Source organism: Crotalus tigris, unplaced genomic scaffold (genome assembly GCF_016545835.1).
Source record: "Crotalus tigris isolate CLP2741 ecotype Arizona unplaced genomic scaffold, ASM1654583v1 scf7180000024167.7108832, whole genome shotgun sequence".
NCBI classification, from domain to species: domain Eukaryota; kingdom Metazoa; phylum Chordata; class Lepidosauria; order Squamata; family Viperidae; genus Crotalus; species Crotalus tigris.
In genome coordinates this window covers 1,405,563-1,426,045 of record NW_024100417.1, presented here as the reverse complement: position 1 = coordinate 1,426,045, position 20,483 = coordinate 1,405,563, and the positions used below count along the sequence as shown (strand labels likewise).

Here is a 20,483-nt window from a genome sequence, read left to right as displayed (position 1 = left end):
GAAACTAATCAAGGAGAGAAGCAACCTAGAACTAAGGAGAAACTTCCTGACAGTGAGAACAATTAATCAGTGGAACAGCTTGCCTCCAGAAGCAGTAAATGCTCCAACACTGGAAGTTTTTAAGAAGAGACTGGACAGCCATTTGTCCGAAATGGTGTAGGGTTTCCTGCCCGAGCAGGGGGTTGGACTAGATGACCTCCAAGGTCCCTTCCAACTTTACTATTATTATTATTATTATTATTATTATTATTGTTATTATTATTATTATTATCCTGGATGTTATATAGGAGTTCAGATAAATGTGATTGGGAGATTAGGACTTGGTGTTTCATTGAAAGATGGAGAGAGGATTTGGTGATGGTGGATTGTAGAATTTAAAAAATAGGGAATAACTATTTCTTGCATCACAACAAAATCTAGAATCCATGTGAAACATCACAGGCTTTGATGACATAAGCTTTATGGCTGGTGTGTCAAAGTGCTGGCCTGCGGGCCAGTTGCATCATGTGGAGGCCACACCCACCCCAGCAAAAAAAGTCGCAACACTTTAAGACACGCCATGTGATGTGGCGAGTTTGACACCCATGCTTTATGGCTTCAAGGTCAAAATCTCTACCCCACCCACCTGCATCTTCTTTTTGTAGCATGTGACCTTTTGAATAGATGTGAAGCTTTCAAAAGTTTACACTGATTGGGCCCTTTAGATGGGTAACTGCGGAGTTATTGCTCCATTATGTGTTAAACGAGATTGTGAGACTATACAAGATGCTCTCAGACACCACAACACAGTTCCTCTGAGATTGAGGTCATTCAGAAAGACTTCGCAGAGGAAGCAGATGGATCAAGATTACCTTACAGTCAATCCCATTAGTCATAAACTATAATTAATTGTGACTGATGAAATGCAGGTCATGTGGTTGAGAAATATATGTTTGAAAAGTGGTGCTAGTGCAGAATCTGCAAATAAGACGTTGGTGATGTGAATGATGCCTGCAATCTTCTTTTATGAGATTAATTTGTTCAGATTAGCAATACCAACCTTATGTCTATGCAGGGAGACAGAAGGTAGCTTATCTAATTAAGGCTAGATGTTGCAACAATGAAGGATGATAAACAGGGATTAACTGTGGGGATTGTGCCCACCTATCCATAAAAAATGTGTGCATAGATGAGAAGGACAGTGATCTCATCATAAAGCTGTGAGTTATGGAATAACCTTGTGCAAATGCCTGTTGAAGGAAGGGTGGGATTGAAATTACAAAAAATAATGATTGGGATGTAGGTATTGGCCATTTCAACACCAATGATGTAAAGCCTGTTCAGTAGCAATGTATCTAGCCATGGTGATGACTGGATGATATTTTAAGACATGATACTTCACTGGAGTGAAAATCAACATTCTAATCTCAGGAGCCACACAATGTGTAAGCCACAGGTGTCAAACTCGCGATGTCACGTGACATGTCGCAATGTATCGCAACTTTTTTCCCATTGCCATTTTGGTGCAATGCATCTGGCCTGTCGGCCAGCAGTTTGACATTCCTGGTGTAAGCAGAGAAATTCAAAATAGTGTAGTAGAGGCATATGCAATATGTGAGGCATATGTGAACAATCAAATTAAAGGTTGAATAGGGAGATTTTTCTTACCTGTTTATTAAGTTTCTGAGGTGCAGATTCCTCATTTGCACTAATGAAAGGGGAATAAAGAAAAAAAAACATGAGGAATTAGGAAGATCTACTTTAAACTGGAAGTTAAAATGTTTATGGAAAAAACCCTGGGTCAATTTGATTCCTAGAGGTAGTTGATGTCCCTTGTTCTGGTAATTTTATTTCAGTTGCTCAGTCTTAGCCTACAATTCTGACCTTTTCATTATTCTGTTTATTTATTAAATTTATATAGGTGCCTATTTCAATTGAATGTGACTCTGAGTGGCACATTCCTTGAAAACTTTAAGAATATATTTAAGAATATATCAGATGTCTATTTGTTCTGCTTCCAAATCCACATGCTACATATATATATAGTGAGGATTACATATGAAACTTGAATGTGCCAGCAGATGGCAGTGCAGACATTAGTAATACAGCACACATACTGGTTATGCATTCACACAATGGGACATTTTGTTGCTAGCAAGTGAAACTGCAGATAGGCAATTATATGGTAGAATCATTACTCAATAATTACATTTGTACCATACTTCTTAGTCCTTCTGTCCTTCTGTGACATTGATTCCAATCCATGTTCTTCATCCTTGATGTAAGAATATTAGGAAACAGGTGTGCCAGAATGAATAAGTCCATGCCAAACTCTGATACTTCCACCTTCTTCAAATGTTAGAATGAACCAGTGGTGGGATTCAGCCAGTTTGCACCAGTTCAGCAGAACCGGTAGCCAATTTTTTGTTGCCCAGGCCCAGGATGGACTTCCAGAAACAGCATCCACACAGAGAACCAGTTGTTCACATATTTGAATCCCACCACTGGACTGAACCTTCCATATCTGATCAACTCTAGCTAGCATTATTTTTATACCAGATGCCCAAACTATTGTATGTTGCGGATAGCTTTACCTAGTTTGGAAGCAAGATACCTGAAACATTAGTTTCCTCCACACAGACTTTCTCTGGATTGCAAACAACTGGATCTCTTTGTTGCCACTTGTTGGCCATGCAGATCTGTGCAAATCACTATCACCTATGTACTCTGTTCTTCTTCAGAGGCCTTGATCTGCATACTATGTCAATAGAAACATATTTGGTGGGGCGAAAACATCTTGGTTATCTTACTTCAACTTAGCAATCTTCTACCCAAGAGGCCAGTTGACCCTTTCACTGATCTATGTTAGTTAGTTTCTGAACAAACTATGGCTTAATGCAATGTGTAAGCCCAGAAATTGTCTTGGATCCAGATTTGAGATTTAAGTCGATCATGACTGGTTTGTATTTTATTTTTAAAGTTAGTTTCCCTAAATATTATTAAGCTATTGAAGGATACTATATAGGAACTAGTGGATTTGAATTACCTGATGACAGTTTTTGAATGAATATTAGAAAAAAAAATTCTACCAATAAAAGGAGTTTCACTGTTGAGCTGTTGGCCCAGAAACATGGTGGGATCCCCTTTCCTGAATGTGTGCAAGCAAAGAGTGGGTAGCCCTCTCTCAGGGATATATGTCCAACTCTATGATTCTATTTTATTTTTAATAGCTGATCCTGGCAGTCTTTCTGTTGATTATCTTACATTGCTGCTCTATGAAAGATAATTTAAATAATATTTAAGTTGCCATGAGTGGTTCTTTTGCAGCAGAAGGACAGGATATAAACAAGCCTTTGCAACTCACTGAGTGGCCAATGCTATTGAAGAATCATGGGTGTTTTAGTCACAATAAGAATCAGATAGGAGAAGACTGGCTTATATCATTAAATTGTAGATAGAAGGGGAAGGAGACATAATTGTAGAAGAAAGAGGAAATGGTCTTGAAGGACAGGAGGAAGAGTTGCTATTAAGGCAATGATTGGATAAATGGGGCTTGAGCTCCAGCCAAGAAAGTAAGGTGAGAAAACATCTTAGACAATCCCCTCCCTAGTTCACACAAAGGGAAGGAAGGGAGAAGTTACCAGATTTAGTTGTTACAATAAAAGTAGTTCTGACCTATATAACTTTGGTTTCTTAGCCTGGATTGTCTTATATGGCTTATACAGCTTATATTTATGAGAATGTCATATTAAATAGTGGTCAGTATATTTATGTTCAAGACCCCAAATTACAATAATTACAACTCAGGGCATCTTGTTCACTCGGGCGGCAACAAATATTAGAAAAGCCATAGTTTTCTAGGTGGAAAAACCTATGTCAACAGTTTTCGCTAGCATTTATAAAATGCATTTGAATGATCCAGAGAAATTTGCATCCAATAGAAAAACTTATAATAATACCAAACTGGCAAGTTAGGTGAGTAATTCCATATTGCAAATGGGTGCAAACTGAGAGACACTATCTGATGAATTCATAACAGAGACGGGGGTTCAACCAGTAATCTCATATCCAAGGAGGGGCTTTTTCTGTTTAATCCAGCCTTTTTAAACTTGGTACCCCTGAGATACATTAAAGTACAATTCCCATCTCTAGCTGTCAGCAAAGAATGATAGGACTGATATTCAAAACATTTTGAAGCATGGATCATGGGCATAACACAAAGCAAAACCTGCCTCTTTGCAAACTATTTCAGTTTGCCATGGCTGCACTAAAACAGTAGCTTTAAAACTGTGTACATATCAATTTGGCCTGAAGTTATATATTTTTCTCTCTGGAGTCTATGGAGGTTTAATTAGTAGGCAAGTCAAGTGATCTTTAAATACCAATAAATGCATGCCATTCTAACCCCTCTTTTGCTCCCTATAGCTCCAAGGATCGAATTTAAAATAAATCATATTCTCATTTTTTAAAAAATAGGGGCAAAACATCACATGACAGCCAAATCCTTTAAGATAATTTAATTTTTCTTAAGAACGTACGGTATTTATTTAAGTACTCACAACATTGAATGAAATTGTACCATCATTGATCTTTGCCACAATCAATGGAAGATAAAAGTAGAGAGATTCTTCAGTCTATCAAGCTGCCTGTCTAGGAAATAGTTCTGAGGTCAGGCTGATAAATGGATGATGTGAAAGAGCAAATGTTCAGTTTAGAGACTGGAAAACTAAACTAGTTTCTCTCCCTTCACTCCCTTTTGCTTATTTTGAACTAGAACAACACATAGGAAAACCATTTGGAGTTAAGGTATTATTTATTGCAAATATAATTCGTAACGTTGAAAATCTCTAATGTGTTCATAGATGACTCTTAAAGAGCTTCCTATTATTTTAATCATGAGAAAGGTGGTGTTGAGAAGGACCTCAGGTCCAGTAAGCATCAATACTTTTTGGACTTGCTGGCCAGCTTGATTACTGCCCTCCCCCATTCCTCCACCCCGCATTGCCCCTATTTACTTTCCTTCCTGAGCATACAAGCAATCAGTAAGACAGATTTTTTTTCCTTTCCTTGTCCTTTTTCTTCTAGAGAAAGGAGATAGGCAAATTTATAGTACATAGTCATAAAAATGAAGACAAAATTCACTCAGAGATGGTGTGTCAACTGAAACCGTCGTATCTAAGTCTTACCACATTCCAAAACTGGAACCAACACTGAAAGAACTTGATAAAATAATCTACTTTCACTTTCAATCTAGATTGCCAATGTCATGCCAAAGATAGTTTATCCTTGCTTAAGGAGAATATACATAGACTTACCCTTCAGATGCCCATACTTCACGGAGGATGTCTGATTGAAGGGGCATTGTAATCAATGTAGAACCACTAATTCAAAAAGAGAAAGGCTTGGTCTTGGAAAGAACAGCCACTTTTTCTTGCAGTCGTATGGGAAGAATGCAACTTATTCTCCAGCGCCAGGATAAATAAAGCAATGCGCTATAGGATATAGGACTTCAGTGTCTTGTATTTCAAGCCAAATACTTCACTGTCTCCATCTTGTGGGTGCTCCTTTGTTTGATATTCTTATCACTCTGTCTTTGCAGACCAGCACCTATTATCACATGTTGATTACCTTCAGAGTCTGAATACACTTCATTGATTCAGAAATATTCTAAAGCAGCATAAAACTTCAACTCAGGGTTCTTCAGGTAACTAGCAGAGATGTTGGTGGAAATGTAGTGAAGAAAAAGGAACTGGAAAGCTAGGGAGATTATTTTTATTCCTTCAAATTACCTAATAGGATTTCAGGGGCTGATGGACTGGTGCTAGGCGAATGGGACATCTGTCACTGCAATTTATTTAAACAGGGCCAAGAGAAGATTATTGTAGCTTTGTAAGATTGTCTGTACTACACCTGTCAAATGCAAGTGTGGAACATGGCACTCTAACATGTGCAACTATCCACATTAGTGTTGCAGCTTAGAATATTTTTTTCCGCTAAAATTTCACTGGCAAATGTCTTTGAATGATAGCAAAAGCAGTGATGGGATTCAGCCGATTTGCACCGGTTCACCAGAACCGATACCTAATTTTTTGTCGAGTTCGGCGAACCGATTATGATAAATCTGTCTGGTTTTCATTCAACTTCCCTCCAGGCTGGGGGGGGGGAGGAATCCTCCTCAGAAGTCCAAGAGAGGAACGACAGAAACCAAACGAAGACGCGGTGCCTTCTATCACATCACTTCTCAGAGGTAATTTTGGGAATAGACACCTTATCTCTCTAATTTCCCGAGTAGTGCATACAGGAAAGGGGGTGAGGTCACCAAGTACTACCTTTTAGTATATCGTTTTTTTATACTTAAAATGGTCATTAGGGCAGAGAACCAGTTGTTAAATTATCTGAATCCCACCACTGAGCAAAAGTGATAGTTCCATAAAATCTAACTCCAATTTTATAGTGCTTACTTGGAACAAAAAAAAGCTATAATCTGGTTTAGAGATTCCTAATTCCCTCACAATTAGCTATCATCACAATACATGAGAACCACACTCAACATATAAATAAGATTGGGCCACTGCTTATTCATAGAAGATCTGCTTTGCTCACCAAATAACCTATATTAAAAACACCATGATAGGCTAGGAAAACTTGTTCTGCACTCCAAAAATCTGGGTGATCATTGGATGAAGTTAAGAATTTAATAAGCAGTCATCTGGACTTTTGCAGCCCACATCCAATAAATCTATTTTTCTGTCTCTGATTTTTTTTTTAATTGCCAGCTTCATCTCTTTTCTAGCTGTATTTGAAATAAAAATAGACTATGAAGCAATTTTGAAATAAATAAACAATGCTTTGATGTGGTCAAAAGATATATATTGCAGACCCCATCAATTGAAGAACTATGACTGGTGGGGTCTAGGAAGACAGCTTTCTCTGCCATTTCCCCCCCCCCCCCGTGTAATATATCTTCACTCAGAAATTAGGCAGGTCCTCACTTTTCTGGTTTTCTGAAAAGGAGTAAAAAAAATGGCGTTGTGGCAGTGCACGAAGAGCCCAGAGGATCACGTAACCGTGGGGCTGGCTAGTCCCCTGAAAGCCCTCCCTTCACTTTTTTAACTAATTAAAACTAATTTTAACAGTGTTTGATCATTCTTGCCACCTTTAAAATTTTTAAAATTTTATATGCTGCTTTTATATTTTAACATTTTATTGTACAATGTGCAGAGTCTCTCTCTCTGAGGGAGACATGCAGTTCAAATATATGCAAATAAAATAAGTTGATAATTCGTTGTGATGAGACGTTTTCCCATGATCCTCATGAATGAAGCACATGACTTCATCCTTTACACAAAAGTTCAGCTGCAAATTCTCTTCCTCAAGAAAAGCCATCCTTGTGAACAGAGATGATGTGTAAATTATACAATTACATGAATTACTTGTCATTTTAATTTCACTTCTAGATTATGGTCAAAGAGGAATGTTGCAGTAATTCTACAAAAGAGATGGATAACAATTGGCAGGTTGGTGGCTTTATATAACATGTGAAATTCAAGGCTGGATCCCAACAATAGGGCAAACTGGGTTAAAAGTAGGCACAGTCAGGACAAAAATGACCAATTCAATTCATTCAGTTCAATAAATATACAGATATTATTGATCCCTATGTATTCAATCATGCTTGGAGGACTAGGAAATCTACCTACAAAGCTTTCAAAAGGCTAATTTGAACCTTAGGGACTGAAGTCTTAAAGAATCCTAACAACAGAAGCAATTTTGGTTTGTATTAGCATTGCTGACAGCAAAATTTGTTCATTCTTTCTGAAGATGAAAGTTGCTCCCCAGACTGTTTATCTCCAAGTCCATAAACTAAATTTCTCTGTGCTGTTTCAGATTCCTCCATACCTGTGAGAAGCATTTCTGTTGAACTAGCTCCATCTGTAGCTATTTAAAGTAGATTTATTATGAAATCATTTATTATGATTTCAGCCTTCATTACCTCAGTAGTGCTGACTACCCTAGGTTACCATGAGACATCATTTCCCATGAATATTAACTATCTCTTGTTCTAGAATAGGAATATACATAATATAACAAATTATGGATTTTGGCAGTCATCCCAGTTTGATGGTAATGCAAAGAGATGAAACAGAAATAAATAACAGTGGATAATACATTTAACAGAATTGTTTTTATTCTAAAATATGCATGAAAAATATAGACTTCCAAAGTCAAATTTTACATTTAATAAATACTTTATAGTTCAATGCTTTTACACTTTTACTTTGATTTTGTTAGGGCCAGAGAGAAAATCTTATAAATATGCTAAACAAATGCAATAAGTTTATCAATTGCTGTCAGGATATTTCCATTCAAATTCACAGAATTAGTGGCGAAGTAGGGTTACATGGAAACTTCCAGACCTGCTTGAAAAGCCAGCTCTGATGTTTCTCCTGGCTCAGGTTGACTCAAAGGTGATCTTCGTGACTTGTTCCCACTTCTAGAATATGACTAAAAAATGAAAGATTCAAAGTAAGTATTTAGTATTCCAGCCTAATTTGATGGACTTATTTTTTACATATAATTTTCATGAAGAATTTTGATTATAGGAGTAAAATCTAATATAACCTAAACTTACAGAAAGAGTAAAAATGCAAAGAAAAAGGAGAGAAAAAAAAGAAAAAGAATATAATAAACAGAAAAGAAGTATATAAAGAAAGTAATCTCCAAACTTCATCACAAGTATTATATGTATTTATAATATTTATGAACTTACAAAGAGTAACTAAAGTTATAAACAATTAACCCTTCATTCCATATCCTATCCTTTATATACAACCCAATCCATAAAATATCATCTTTTCTGTCCTGGTATCAGCAGAAAAGTCCATAAAGTTGTTAGAAGTAAGAACATGCAGTATTTTATATAAAGATCCAGATATATTTGGGATATAAAAAAAGATATTTGATTAATTATAAAGTGCAAACAACTTCTCTTAGGAAATAGATCTTTTTGGGTTTTGCGAGACATTATATTCCTTCCTTTTACTTCTAACAGTCTTAATCTTTAATTCATTCAAATATTGTTATAGGATTTGATTTCTTTTCATTTCTTCTTTATCCAATCAGGCAGAATTCTTCAAGGCTTTAACAAGCCTCTTTGTAAATCCAATAGAAAAAAAATTATCAGGTCATTTTCTTGGTTTATCATTTGTATTTCTTTTTTGATTTTTGAAACATCAGTCAGTTTCTTTTGTATATCCAATGAGAAATCCTGTTCCAAATCATTTTTTTTGGCTTGTCATTTGTGTGATCCATTTTCAGAATCATCTCAGTCTTGCCAGCTAAAATTTATTCAACATCTGTCATTTCTTCAATGACTTCTTTAGGACAAAATCTATATATGTATATGTAGTCTATCATAGAGGCAGATGTCATAACTGTTGATATTGTGGCTACTCATTTCTCACTCCAGTCTTTAAAAGTCTCCTTTAGTATTTTTAATGTTATAATGTTTAGCATCATTTTGTAGTCCCAGTAAATTAACACAAAAGGTAGGCTTGTTTCCGCCCCCACCCCCCGAGAATGTTTAGTCCTCCAAAGTGGGCAGTTTTTAGAATTGTAAAATTGCTTATCTTTATTATGTCTCGCAAAAACCAAAAAGATCTATTTCCTAAGAGAAGTTGTTTGCACTTTATAATTAATCAAATATCTTTTTTTATATCCCAAATATATCTGGATCTTTAGTCCATTTAAAACTTCCTAAGATCAAAATCTTATTTAGTTTTTTGCTGTTTATTGCATATTCTTTAGGTTCTTAAGCTTATGATTAAGATTTTCTTTCATTCAGTATTGGGCAAACTCACCTTGTCTTTTCAAATTTGCCATTCTGAAGGTCTCTAATTATTTAAAAACAGTTAATAAGCAACTTCAGAAAGTATTTAGAAAGCCAGGCTAGCAAACTTATTGTCCTTTAAAAGTTGCCAACCGTGGTTGTGAGCAAGACTGTTATTCCCTTCCTCCCCTAGTGCTCAAACCCCTGGGAAACGCTGTCCTGAAATATCCTTGCAAGTAACAGCTGTTTGCAGCACTGTGAGACAACATCTTATTCACTCCTTGTCTGGAGATCCGGCAAAGAGGCGGGTCTAGTCATTAGTTCTTTCTTTTTTACTGCAGCCATCTGGAAGCTTCTCTAATTTGGTGGATTTATTTGAATGGGTGAACAACAATGCAGAAAATGTGAGCAAGCATGAAAAATTTGAAATCTGTCTGGATATAAATTCTGAATTATCTTCACAGTATATCAGAAGCAATGAGCTATGTTATATGGCCATCATTTTCCAGAACCCAATAAAAGTAAAATTGCAAGCTGTTTTTGTCCTCTCTGTGAGAGCCAATACTTTCTGCCTTAGACAAACTCTTTGTGTTTTGGCGGCCCAGTGGGAGAGGGAGGAGCATGCACAAATGTGAATGTGGCCGCATGTGCGTGCATATGTACAAACAGGCTGCAAGTATGCGCACCACGCAAATGGGGCTGCGAGCATGTGCGCGAGGCTCTCAGTGATGGTGGCGCCTGTGTGAGGCTTGTGGTGTCACTGTCTCCAGGCTCACGGCGATGCTACCACCAGCGTGAGGATTGCGCTGCAGCCTGCAGCGATGCCACTCCCAGTGCGAGGCTTGTGCTGCGATTGGCAGCAATGCTGCCCAGAGTGTGAAGACTGCGCCACCGCCCTGTGCGAGGATCACACCGTGGCCCACTTGCTGCTAGCAGTGTTGCCACCATCTGTGCCATACTAGTGGCGCTGCCGCTGCCCGCACACTTGCGGCAATGATGTCACGGGGGGGTGAGCACACGCACATGCATATGCACTGCCCAGCTACTCATATGGCCTGGCGGCCAAGAAGCCACAGCCCAATAGTAGGCCATGGCCCATAGGTTGGAGATCTCTGTTCTAGACAACTGGTGAAAGAAATACTGGTCTAGAATGGTTATCTCCACTACTGACCACAAGATGCCACTATACAAATTAATACCTCTAGCTGTTTAAAATGACAACAAATGCAGATGCTATGAATTATTGCTGGAGACATTTCTCCCTATTCATAGCATTCTGAAACAAATCAGATTTTAGGGGATCCAAAGGAGGGTTGGTGGGGTCTGTTGCTGACCCAGCATAAATTGTTACAATGCTGTGTCTTAGGACTGTGCTGTGCTTTGGGTTCAACTTTTTGAAGATGCTTTGGACAGCACAGGGGTAGAAATGTAACACTTGATGCAAATCCTGAGGTCAGCAGCACTTTTTTTTTTCTTGGGACCAGGACAAGCTAGCAGCCTCTGCCCCTTGTAACAATTTGTCTCAAATTGACATGAACTGTATTGGACTTCTACAATGTCTATTTTATATGTCCTTTATCATGAAGATAGGATCTTCTCCATCTTACTGCTGGCCTTTTTATAATCTAAGCCATAGCTTGACAGAACAAATCAGAGAGCAGAACAATCCAAAATAAGATCTCCACCAAGCATAGAATGCAAACTGCTAATAAGAGAGGAATTCCCTCAAATGTTGAGGCTCTAGAAAAAATCCAGAGAAGAGCAACAAAGATGATTAGGGGATTGGAGGCTAAAACATGAACAATGGTTACATGAACTGGGCATGGCTAGTCTACGGCTAGTGAAGAGAAGGACCAGGGGAGATCTGATAGCAGTGTTCCAATATTTGAGGGGCTGCCTCAGAGAAGATGGGATCAACCTCTTTTCCAAAGCATCTGAAGGCCAGACAAGGAATAATGGATGGAAATTGATCAAGGAGAGATTCAACCTAGAAATAAGGAGAAATTTTCTGACAGAGAGAACAATCAACCAATGGAACAGACTGCCTTCAGATGTTGTTGGTGCTTCATCATTGGAGGCTTTCAAGAAGAGACTGGACTGCCACCTGTCAGAAATGGTGTAGGAACTCCTATTTGGGCAGGGGTTTGAACTAAATGATCAACAAGGTCGCTTCCAACTCTGTTATTCTATTCCAAATACACAACTTTAGTCATACAACTGTCAGTCTATAGGGCAAAATAGGGGAAAAAATCTTGTATGGAGGCAACAGACAATACCAACTTCCAAAATCTGGATTGTGCCAAGAAACCTACATGAATTTTTCTATAAACTTGATTATTTACTTCATCTATTCTTCTAATGAAACAATTCTGCACTGGGCTCAAAAGCAAGCCCATAATTAAAAACACAACCCTTGTCTCTGATTATGTTATCTTAGTTTTGATGGAATGATACTTATCTCCTTGTTTAGTTAATTTCCTGGTTTCATTTCAGGACTAGAGGAATATTTTTCCACTAGGTGGCATTTTACTACTATGGTATTATCCAAATGGCTTTCAAAGAACTAGCTGCAGGCAAGAAAGAAAATTCAAGTTATGTTAGGAGAGGTGATGGAGAAAGCAAAGGAGCAAAATTCATCATTAAATACAGAATAATAATCCCCAAACCTTTTTTGACTGGTGTAAAGTTTGTGATATCTTTCAAGCATGCAATCATATCTTTACAAACCTAACCATGATCATTTTCTTAACGTAATTTGCAGTGCCACACATTCATCACTCTCCTAAATGGTGGAAAGTATCTATGGTAAACCACATTGTTTCCCGGAAAAGTATACACTGGAGATTTATGGATTTTTGGAACACATTTTTCATTTTTAATATATAAGAATAAAAAAAGTTGCTTACTCACACTTGGTAGATTGGGTATGCTGATCCACATAGTGTCATGAATTGGTACTCTGATGTGCAAGAAATGGAGGATAACTCTTCCTTTGTGCTGTGATATCACTGAACTTAACACTCTGGAGCCATTTGCCCTCACAAGATAGCAGAAAACTTCAATGTGTGGGAAATTAGCACTTTTGAAGGATATTTTAATGGGGAGCCAAGATAGATATGCAGTGGGTAGTGATGGAGAGAAATAAAAACCTCTCCCAAAATGCATGGTCCCAAATATCTTTTCACTGTGATCATATGTGCATTTTATATAGTTTTACTCTGAGGTCTGGCTTTATTGCCTACAGTTTGAGCAAGGAACAGTTCTATCATATACTATGTTTCTTCACAGTAGTCACAATCAGGCATGCCTATTATTGCTTTTGTCCCCCTTTTTCTCATGCTCTCACCTGCCTCTTGAATGATACAACAGATTCTCTCCAAACTATTCAATCAATCAGAATCAACTGGAAGGGAATTGGAAATCTTCTAGTCCAACCCTCTTCCCAAGCCGGAGATCTATACCATTTCAGACAAGTGACTGTCCAGTCTCTTAAAAACCTCCAGAGATGCATGACTCACAACTTCTGAGGGCAAACTGTTCCACTGGTTAATAGTCCTCACTGTTAGGAAGTTTCTCAATTCAAGGTTGCTTCTCTCTTTCATTAGTTTCCATCCATTGCTTCTTGTCCTGCCCTCTGGTCCTTTGGAAAATAAGTTGACCCCCTCCTCTTTGTAGCAACCTCTCAAATACTGGAACACTGCTATCATGTGTCCCTCCCCCCAGTCCTTCTTTTCTCTAGACTAGCCAAACACAAACTCTGCAATCGTTCTTCATGTTTTCGTCTCCAGGGCTTTAATCATCTTAGTTGTTCTTCTTTGCACTTTTTCCAAAGTTTCAACATCTTTTTTGTAATGTGATCAAAAGTGGATGCAGTATTTCAGGTGTGACCTTAATAAGGCTTTATAAAGCAGTACTAATACTTCACATGATTTTGATTCTATGCCTGTGTTTATACAACCAAGGATTGTATTAGCTTTTTTGACTGCTGCCACACATTGCTGGCTCGTATTTAAATGATCGTCCACTAGGATTCCAAGGTCTCTCTCAGTAGTCCTTCATACTAAGGAAATATCTGTTCTGGCCAACCACCAGAAGTCTATTTCTGTCAGCTTTACCAGATAGCCCAGTCAGGAGACATGAGCAAATAAGCTAATTCTACTTTATTGTAAAGCTAAGTTAACAGAAACTTGCAGATCTGAAATTACGATTTCACAGACACTTCTAGATGCAAATTTAACTACATAGTGCATTGTCTGCCAACAATTATGAGGTGTTGCTGATCAGTGCTTACAATCACTTATCTCCCAGTTGAGGTTTCATCAAGCATTGAGCATTTGGATTAGTTGTTTTCAAAAGTGGTAGCATCTCTTGCTATGTGATGAACTCTAGAAATATTGGTGGGAAGCCAATTAATTTGGCATTTCCATAATTATCCCACTGCTTTCTGTTAAATCAGAGCCTCCTCTACTTTCTTTGCTCTTATTTTACTCTAGGGAAAGGGGCTAAAGCTATGCTATTGTCAGAGCTGCTCCATTTTACAACTATTTTAGCCTATCTTGGTCCAAAGGCCAGCAAGCTAAGTTAGACACAGCTTAATCCCTTCCTGGATTTAAATGACATGCTGTCCTCCGTTTCTATAGAAATAACAGCTCGGTTCATCTAGTTTATTAGGCAGACAATACATGTCATGGCAAATTGACCTTGGTAAGGACAAAACATGATCTCTCCTCGCTCAAACAGAAGGAAATTTCACTTCTCATTTCAGTCTTACTTGCTTATAATAATCCATGATGCTTTTGTTATTGCTAATGGCTACAAATGACTTTGATTAATTAAATTACATGTTTCAAAAGTACCAATATGCTATATATCAGAAATCATCATGTTCTTTCAGTGTCAAGTTAAACTGACATCTTTATTTCCCAAAGCTGGTTTGCCTCGACTTCCTTTCTCTAATAAATTCTCTCATACTTCTGCTTCTATTAGGCTATACACCGTGTTTCAACTGATGTGTGCTGTTTTTAAGAAAGCATCCATTACCAGATTATAGTAGCGCCTTGTTAAGAATTGGTAGAGGTTTAGAAAAGCACAAAGCAATGACATGCTGAGAAAAAATGTCAGATTTTGTTTTATTATTTCATACAAAAAGGGGCTACAATGGTTCCCCAAAACTTAAGTGCTTTAAGTCACTATAACAGGTGTTTTGGGAAGGTCTTACCTTCCAAAGATACACAAATGTATAGATTATGCTTGGAACAACACATCTGTGTGCAAAGTATAAGTAGTATGCTAATTTAAGCACCACAGCTTCCTATTCAGTATGGGTTTTTAAAAATTCTTTAAAAAAACATTCTTTTAAAGAATTCAGGTTTGTTATTTTCTACTCAGCACAGCTATGTTCCACTAGAAAGATATTAATTTATTGTGCTATATTTTAATAAGTCTTATAGGGTGATGCTACTCTACTGCTCTTTTATAGGTTAAAATTTTATTGGAAACATTCCTTTAGACTCTGTTGCTGGACAGAAAATAAGGTAGTTAATCAACAATATGCATCTGATCAATTATTTTGGGTGGATTTCAATATGAAATGGGATGTTTTATAAGGTAGTAGTTTTCTTTACGACAGTGACTTCCATTTTTCAGCTTGTTTATGATGAATTACAGATGGGATGAAAAATGACCAAACTCCAAGAATTATTATGAAGAGCCTCACAGAACGAAGACCCATTCTGTATTTAAAGAGCAGGCAGAGCAAATACTTCATCGGTAATCTAAGTCCAACTTTGCAAGCTTTAGGTCAAGTACCATTTCAACCATCACCCTTGCTTTTCCTCTCATAGTTTTGGGTGAACTCTCCATTTGCTTTAATGTGACAAAAGTATATTTAAGTTTTCTTTCTCATCTATATAAAAAGTAAACATTTAAAAAGAAGTGCCAAATAGTTCTGGGGCAATGCTCGTGCACATACGTGGTGGCCATGGAGGTGCTATTTGAACGAAGAAATAGCAAAGCTTGCAATTTGTAGAAATGCTTTGCGAAAGATTTCCTTGTAAGAAAAAATAGATGTGCGTTCCTTATTCTAAAAGGAATCTACAAAAGGGGGAAAAAAACCTTCCACTGACTTAAGGCTGTGCTGTGGTTGTATTTCTTTCTTTCAACTACCTATAGGACAGCAATGATATAATTTATCATTAAAGGCTTCCATTGCCTCCAGCAACATGGTAGAGAGAAGAGTCAGATATCCACTTGAGTACCAATACCTTAAGGCAGGGGAATTCTGGGAGTTGAAGTCCACAAGTCTTAAAGTTGCCAAGGTTGAGAACCCCTGTCTTAAGGCCAACTAAGTGAGAACTAAATAGACTCTGTAAGCCTCTGCTTTTACAGGGAAAGGGGGGGGGAATAGCAACCCATTGACTGTATGGTGGTGGTGATGTCTGTTTTTGTTGCATTTGCATCATGGTTTGAGGGCACTTCAGAATAATATTATTTCCCACCCCCCCCCCCCCCGTTGTTTCAAGAGTTCTTTGAGATTTTCAAGAAAATATTGGGTAGAATTCATTGCCTCACTAGAAACAGTCAATTCCCTCTGAAGAAAGGAGGTGCAGAGTCTCTGCTCTGAAGTTAATAGCATATTTAGCTTTTTTCTCTAAGTGGAAATCGAAACTGGTTATTTTTTGCACATGCTAATCCATAAACCATGAGTAACAAACAATAATGACTGTGTTAATATAACAAATTAAGCCAACACACACACAATTTAACTTGATGCCATGATGCTGTGATTATAAAAAACACAGTAATACATCCTGTAAGCTTGATTAATTTTTGTATTAGCTAGCGTACGTTGTTAAACACAGTTTACAGTTTCAATGCTGGGCAGAGCTTTCAGTCTTCTTTCCCTTGAGTGGCCTTTGCTTTCATTTCTGTTCTGGAGACAAAAGTTCATTAAGGAAAAAGCTAAGGAAAAAGCACATCAAGATGTGTGATAGGCCACATCTGCATTCACAGGAGTTGAAAATCTCACTCAGTGAAGAGGATGGATGAGGAATACGGTGAGGCCCAGTTTCACAAGGCAGTCTTAGCAGATGTTTTACTTATTGTATCTTTGAATTAGTGTTGACTCCTTGTGATTGTCCAGAGAAGCCCCTATAATTTCCTTGACAAGATTTCAGAAGTAATTTACCATTGCCTGCTTCCTAGGGCAGAGGGTATGATTGGCCCAAACTTATCCAGCTGATTTTGTGCCAAAGGCGAAGTCTACAACTCAGTTTCTCTGTTTCTAGATCAGTGTTTCTCAACCTTGACAATTTTAAGGCATGCGGACTTCAGCTCCCAGAATTCCACAGCCAGCAACGCTGGCTGTGGAATTCTGGGAGTTGAAGTCCGCATGCCTTAAAATTGTCAAGGTTGAGAAACACTGTTCTAGATTGATGCCTTAACCATTATACCAAACTGGTTCTCTTCTTACAGTAGCAAATGTAAAGTAAGATAAATGAGTAACAACACAAATATAAACAACCTGGCTTCTCAAAAAAAAAAAAGCAAGCAACACAGAACATTGGCATTGTGTGTCTTCAACTGGGATTCAGCTTCCATTGTTACCCTGTGCTTTCTGTCACTGAAGTGTCAATTGTGAGATTAGCAAAGGAGATATTCCACTTTAGCAGTTTAAACTGTGAAGGACTCTTTTATATTTTTTCGGATACGTTTATACTATTAAAATATGTTGGTTTCTCACATATCAACCTCTGAAACTTGGGTATTTTAAACTAACTGCAATCTTCCATCTTGCTTAGCTCCAATACACAGCTTCTCCAAGATAGCTTTTCCAATTAGTGGGGCAGAATCTACCAGGATTCAAGAAAAACATGATGCATAATACAATGCCTGCATAATTCTGGTGTGCTTAGTACATATTTATATGCAAGCTAAACTTTGGCGAATGAAACAAGTAAAACATTGCTTGGAGAAATTAAAACTAAAGCAGCATTCTGTTTCCCACATTGATCAGGTAAATGCTTTCAGAAGGATGACTCACAAAGCAAAATAAGACAGCAACTTCTTTTTATTTCCTTCCCACTGTCTGTTATCTAAGATACGTTCTCTGTTAAGATAGAAGTTGCATCTTTGTCAATAGTTTTATTTACAGACCTACCCTTCATAAATCCATCTGTCTCAATTTGAAATCTTTTTAAACTATTAACTTGGCATTCCACTTTACAAGTAATTCAGGATAGGTGAGGACTTAGAAAGTAGGAAAATAGACACAAGAGACAATACACAGTAAAAGGATAACTGACCATTTCTACACATCTGTAATATTTATAGAGAAAACACTCAGCAGCAATATTCCTTTGGAAGGGACTGCTAGACTATTTTTTCAGGCTTTATGTTCTTAAGACACTAACAGGCATTGCTAGGCCATGCTACCCAGAAAAATACTCCATGTGACAGCAAAATCAGGTTGTTTTGGACATAATTCTGTGAAGTACTATATAAATCTGCATTTTAGTCTTGAGCGTATCATTGGACTTAGCATGGCTAACAGGCACAAAGTGAGAGACTGATAGGTGATAATCTGCAAAGTTAGGATTGAGAGGCACTTTGAAACAGTGAAATATTTTCGTTCTTTATGAATATTTCTGAGAGCCCATCAGAGTTATAGGCACAAGTCCTGGTATTTTCCTGTGATCTAAGAAATAGGCAAATAGCTGCATGTTTTGCTAACTACCAAAGTCAAATATAATTTATTGATCCTTTAGATATGGGTCTCAACAGGAAAAAGAAAAAAGGCAATCAGGAATAATGGGCCAGATTAGTTTACCTATTGACTGTGGAATTAAGGCCTCATGGAAATAGATGAAAATATGTTAGGTATCATACAGTTGTCAAAATTTGCCTCCTTTAGCAAAATGGAATAGAAAAATGAAGACTAGAGAGCAACACAAAAATTTAAGTATTTGGTATTCTCTATGTAGATCAGAAATGACTATCAAACTGTGTAAGACAATAGATTATTAGTGGTAATATAAAATCTTGAAACTGATTTAGATTATGGCCATTCCACTCTTAGCAGAATACAAAGCCCATGACAGTCAGTAGAAATCAAAACATAATAAGATTGCATGAATTAGCGAAGAATTCATCTATTTCATATTATGTAAGATCCATTAGTGGAGCATTGATACTGGCAAACCTGTTTCTGGTGAGAGCACTATATATTAGTGTTTCTAATAGTCCACAGATAGTAAAAACATTTGTCCAATCCAGGGGCAATTTAAAAGTTGTACAAAACAATTATTGTTTTTTTAAACAATTGATATATCTAAAAAAACAGTTCCTGAAGTTGTGTTCCATATTGCTAATGATTATACTTCTTTCTCTTCAACAGGAGACCCCAATAAAAGTAGCTTTTGAGTAGTTTATACAAGCAACTATATACAGCAACCTCTGGGTAGCAAAGGATAATTGATTCCTATTAGCAGCAATCATTCAGTAAGTTACAAGAGGAAAATATGTGGTCATCTTTTAAAAAAAAGTTCAGGAGAAAAATCACATAGAAATCTCATTGATGGCTGAACTGAATTATTTCATTTTTTTTCTCTGTACTATCCATAGCAAAATATAATCCAGATATATGAAATAATATAACTGAATTTATCTTCAGCATAGAATAGTACTGAAAGAACTAACTTAATTTAGAGCAAGTAATCAAGCATCAAATGGCTGAGTTGAATAACAAAAGAAAAGCCACATTACTGAGGTAGATGTAGTTATCTTGATGTTCCAACAGTCATATAACTAAAAATAAGCTAAGAATCTACAGGATGCAAAACAGGAAATGTTGAACATCCACCTTAGAGGTATATATTTCCAAGCTACATCACACTAAACTGATGCCCTCAGCAAAATTGTGAGTTTAGTATTAATTTGGTGAGAAATGAGAGTAATGGTACAGATATGAAAGGGAAGATTAGTTGAAGCCCAGGATTCCATGTTAAAATTATGACAGATAGCATAAAAATATAGGAACTGGTAAAAATGAAAAGGTTAAAACAACTGTGTCTTTGTTTCAGTCACAGATTTTAGGACCAGAGAAAGTAACCTTTCTAAAAGAATTGGAATACATTTTGGATACCACATAATATTTGGAGGGCAATAGCATATACTAATCCTGCCTAGCTGGGAGAGACCTCTATTCATTAAAGTTTTATCTATTTCAAACAGAAAATCTTTCTTGTAGCTGAAGCATTTATGGTGAAACTGAAAACATGGCTAGCATCAACATCATTTGGAAGATCAAGCTGAGTCTTCTCAAAATTTGCTGTTCAAACAAGGCAAAATAACATATCCATCTATAGTCTAGGACTGACATTCCATTTGCTCATGTTCCTCTTTGAAAAAACAAATACCAGACAACAAGACACATTACTGCTTGTACTAAATTCCGTGTCAGTGGTGAAATATTGCAACATAAAAAATTATTCTTTTGCTATTGTTGGATAATTTTCATCCAGAACGAATTTGTATCTTCTTTCTTGTTTATTGTGGATGCTTATTATATTAAGACTTTCAATAATTCATACAGTTTATGAACACAGAAAACAAAAATGAGAACTATGATTTGCACTCTAAATCTGAGAAAAGAGTTGCTCCCTACTATGTCAATATG

The 20,483-nt window shown here is 37.0% G+C and overlaps 2 protein-coding genes across 3 annotated transcripts in view; both read right to left on the bottom strand.

Moving 5' to 3' along the window:
• The window catches only part of TULP1 (TUB like protein 1), a 39,046-nt gene extending 33,334 nt beyond the window's left edge, over positions 1 to 5,712 (bottom strand). For both annotated transcript variants that reach the window (XM_039323385.1, XM_039323383.1), the window contains exons 1-2: positions 5,295 to 5,712; positions 1,648 to 1,687 (exon numbers count right to left, since the gene is read on the bottom strand). Coding sequence is in view for 1 of the 2 variants with exons in the window: in XM_039323383.1 (XP_039179317.1) it covers positions 1,648 to 1,687; positions 5,295 to 5,341 (87 nt within the window). In the remaining variant the exon portion in view is untranslated. The remainder of the gene's footprint in view (positions 1 to 1,647; positions 1,688 to 5,294) is intronic.
• Positions 5,713 to 8,145: 2,433 nt separating this feature from the next.
• Positions 8,146 to 20,483, bottom strand: part of FKBP5 (FKBP prolyl isomerase 5) — a 64,428-nt gene continuing 52,090 nt past the window's right edge. The window contains exon 12 of the mRNA XM_039323387.1: positions 8,146 to 8,484. The gene's annotated coding sequence lies outside the window, so the exon portion shown is untranslated. The remainder of the gene's footprint in view (positions 8,485 to 20,483) is intronic.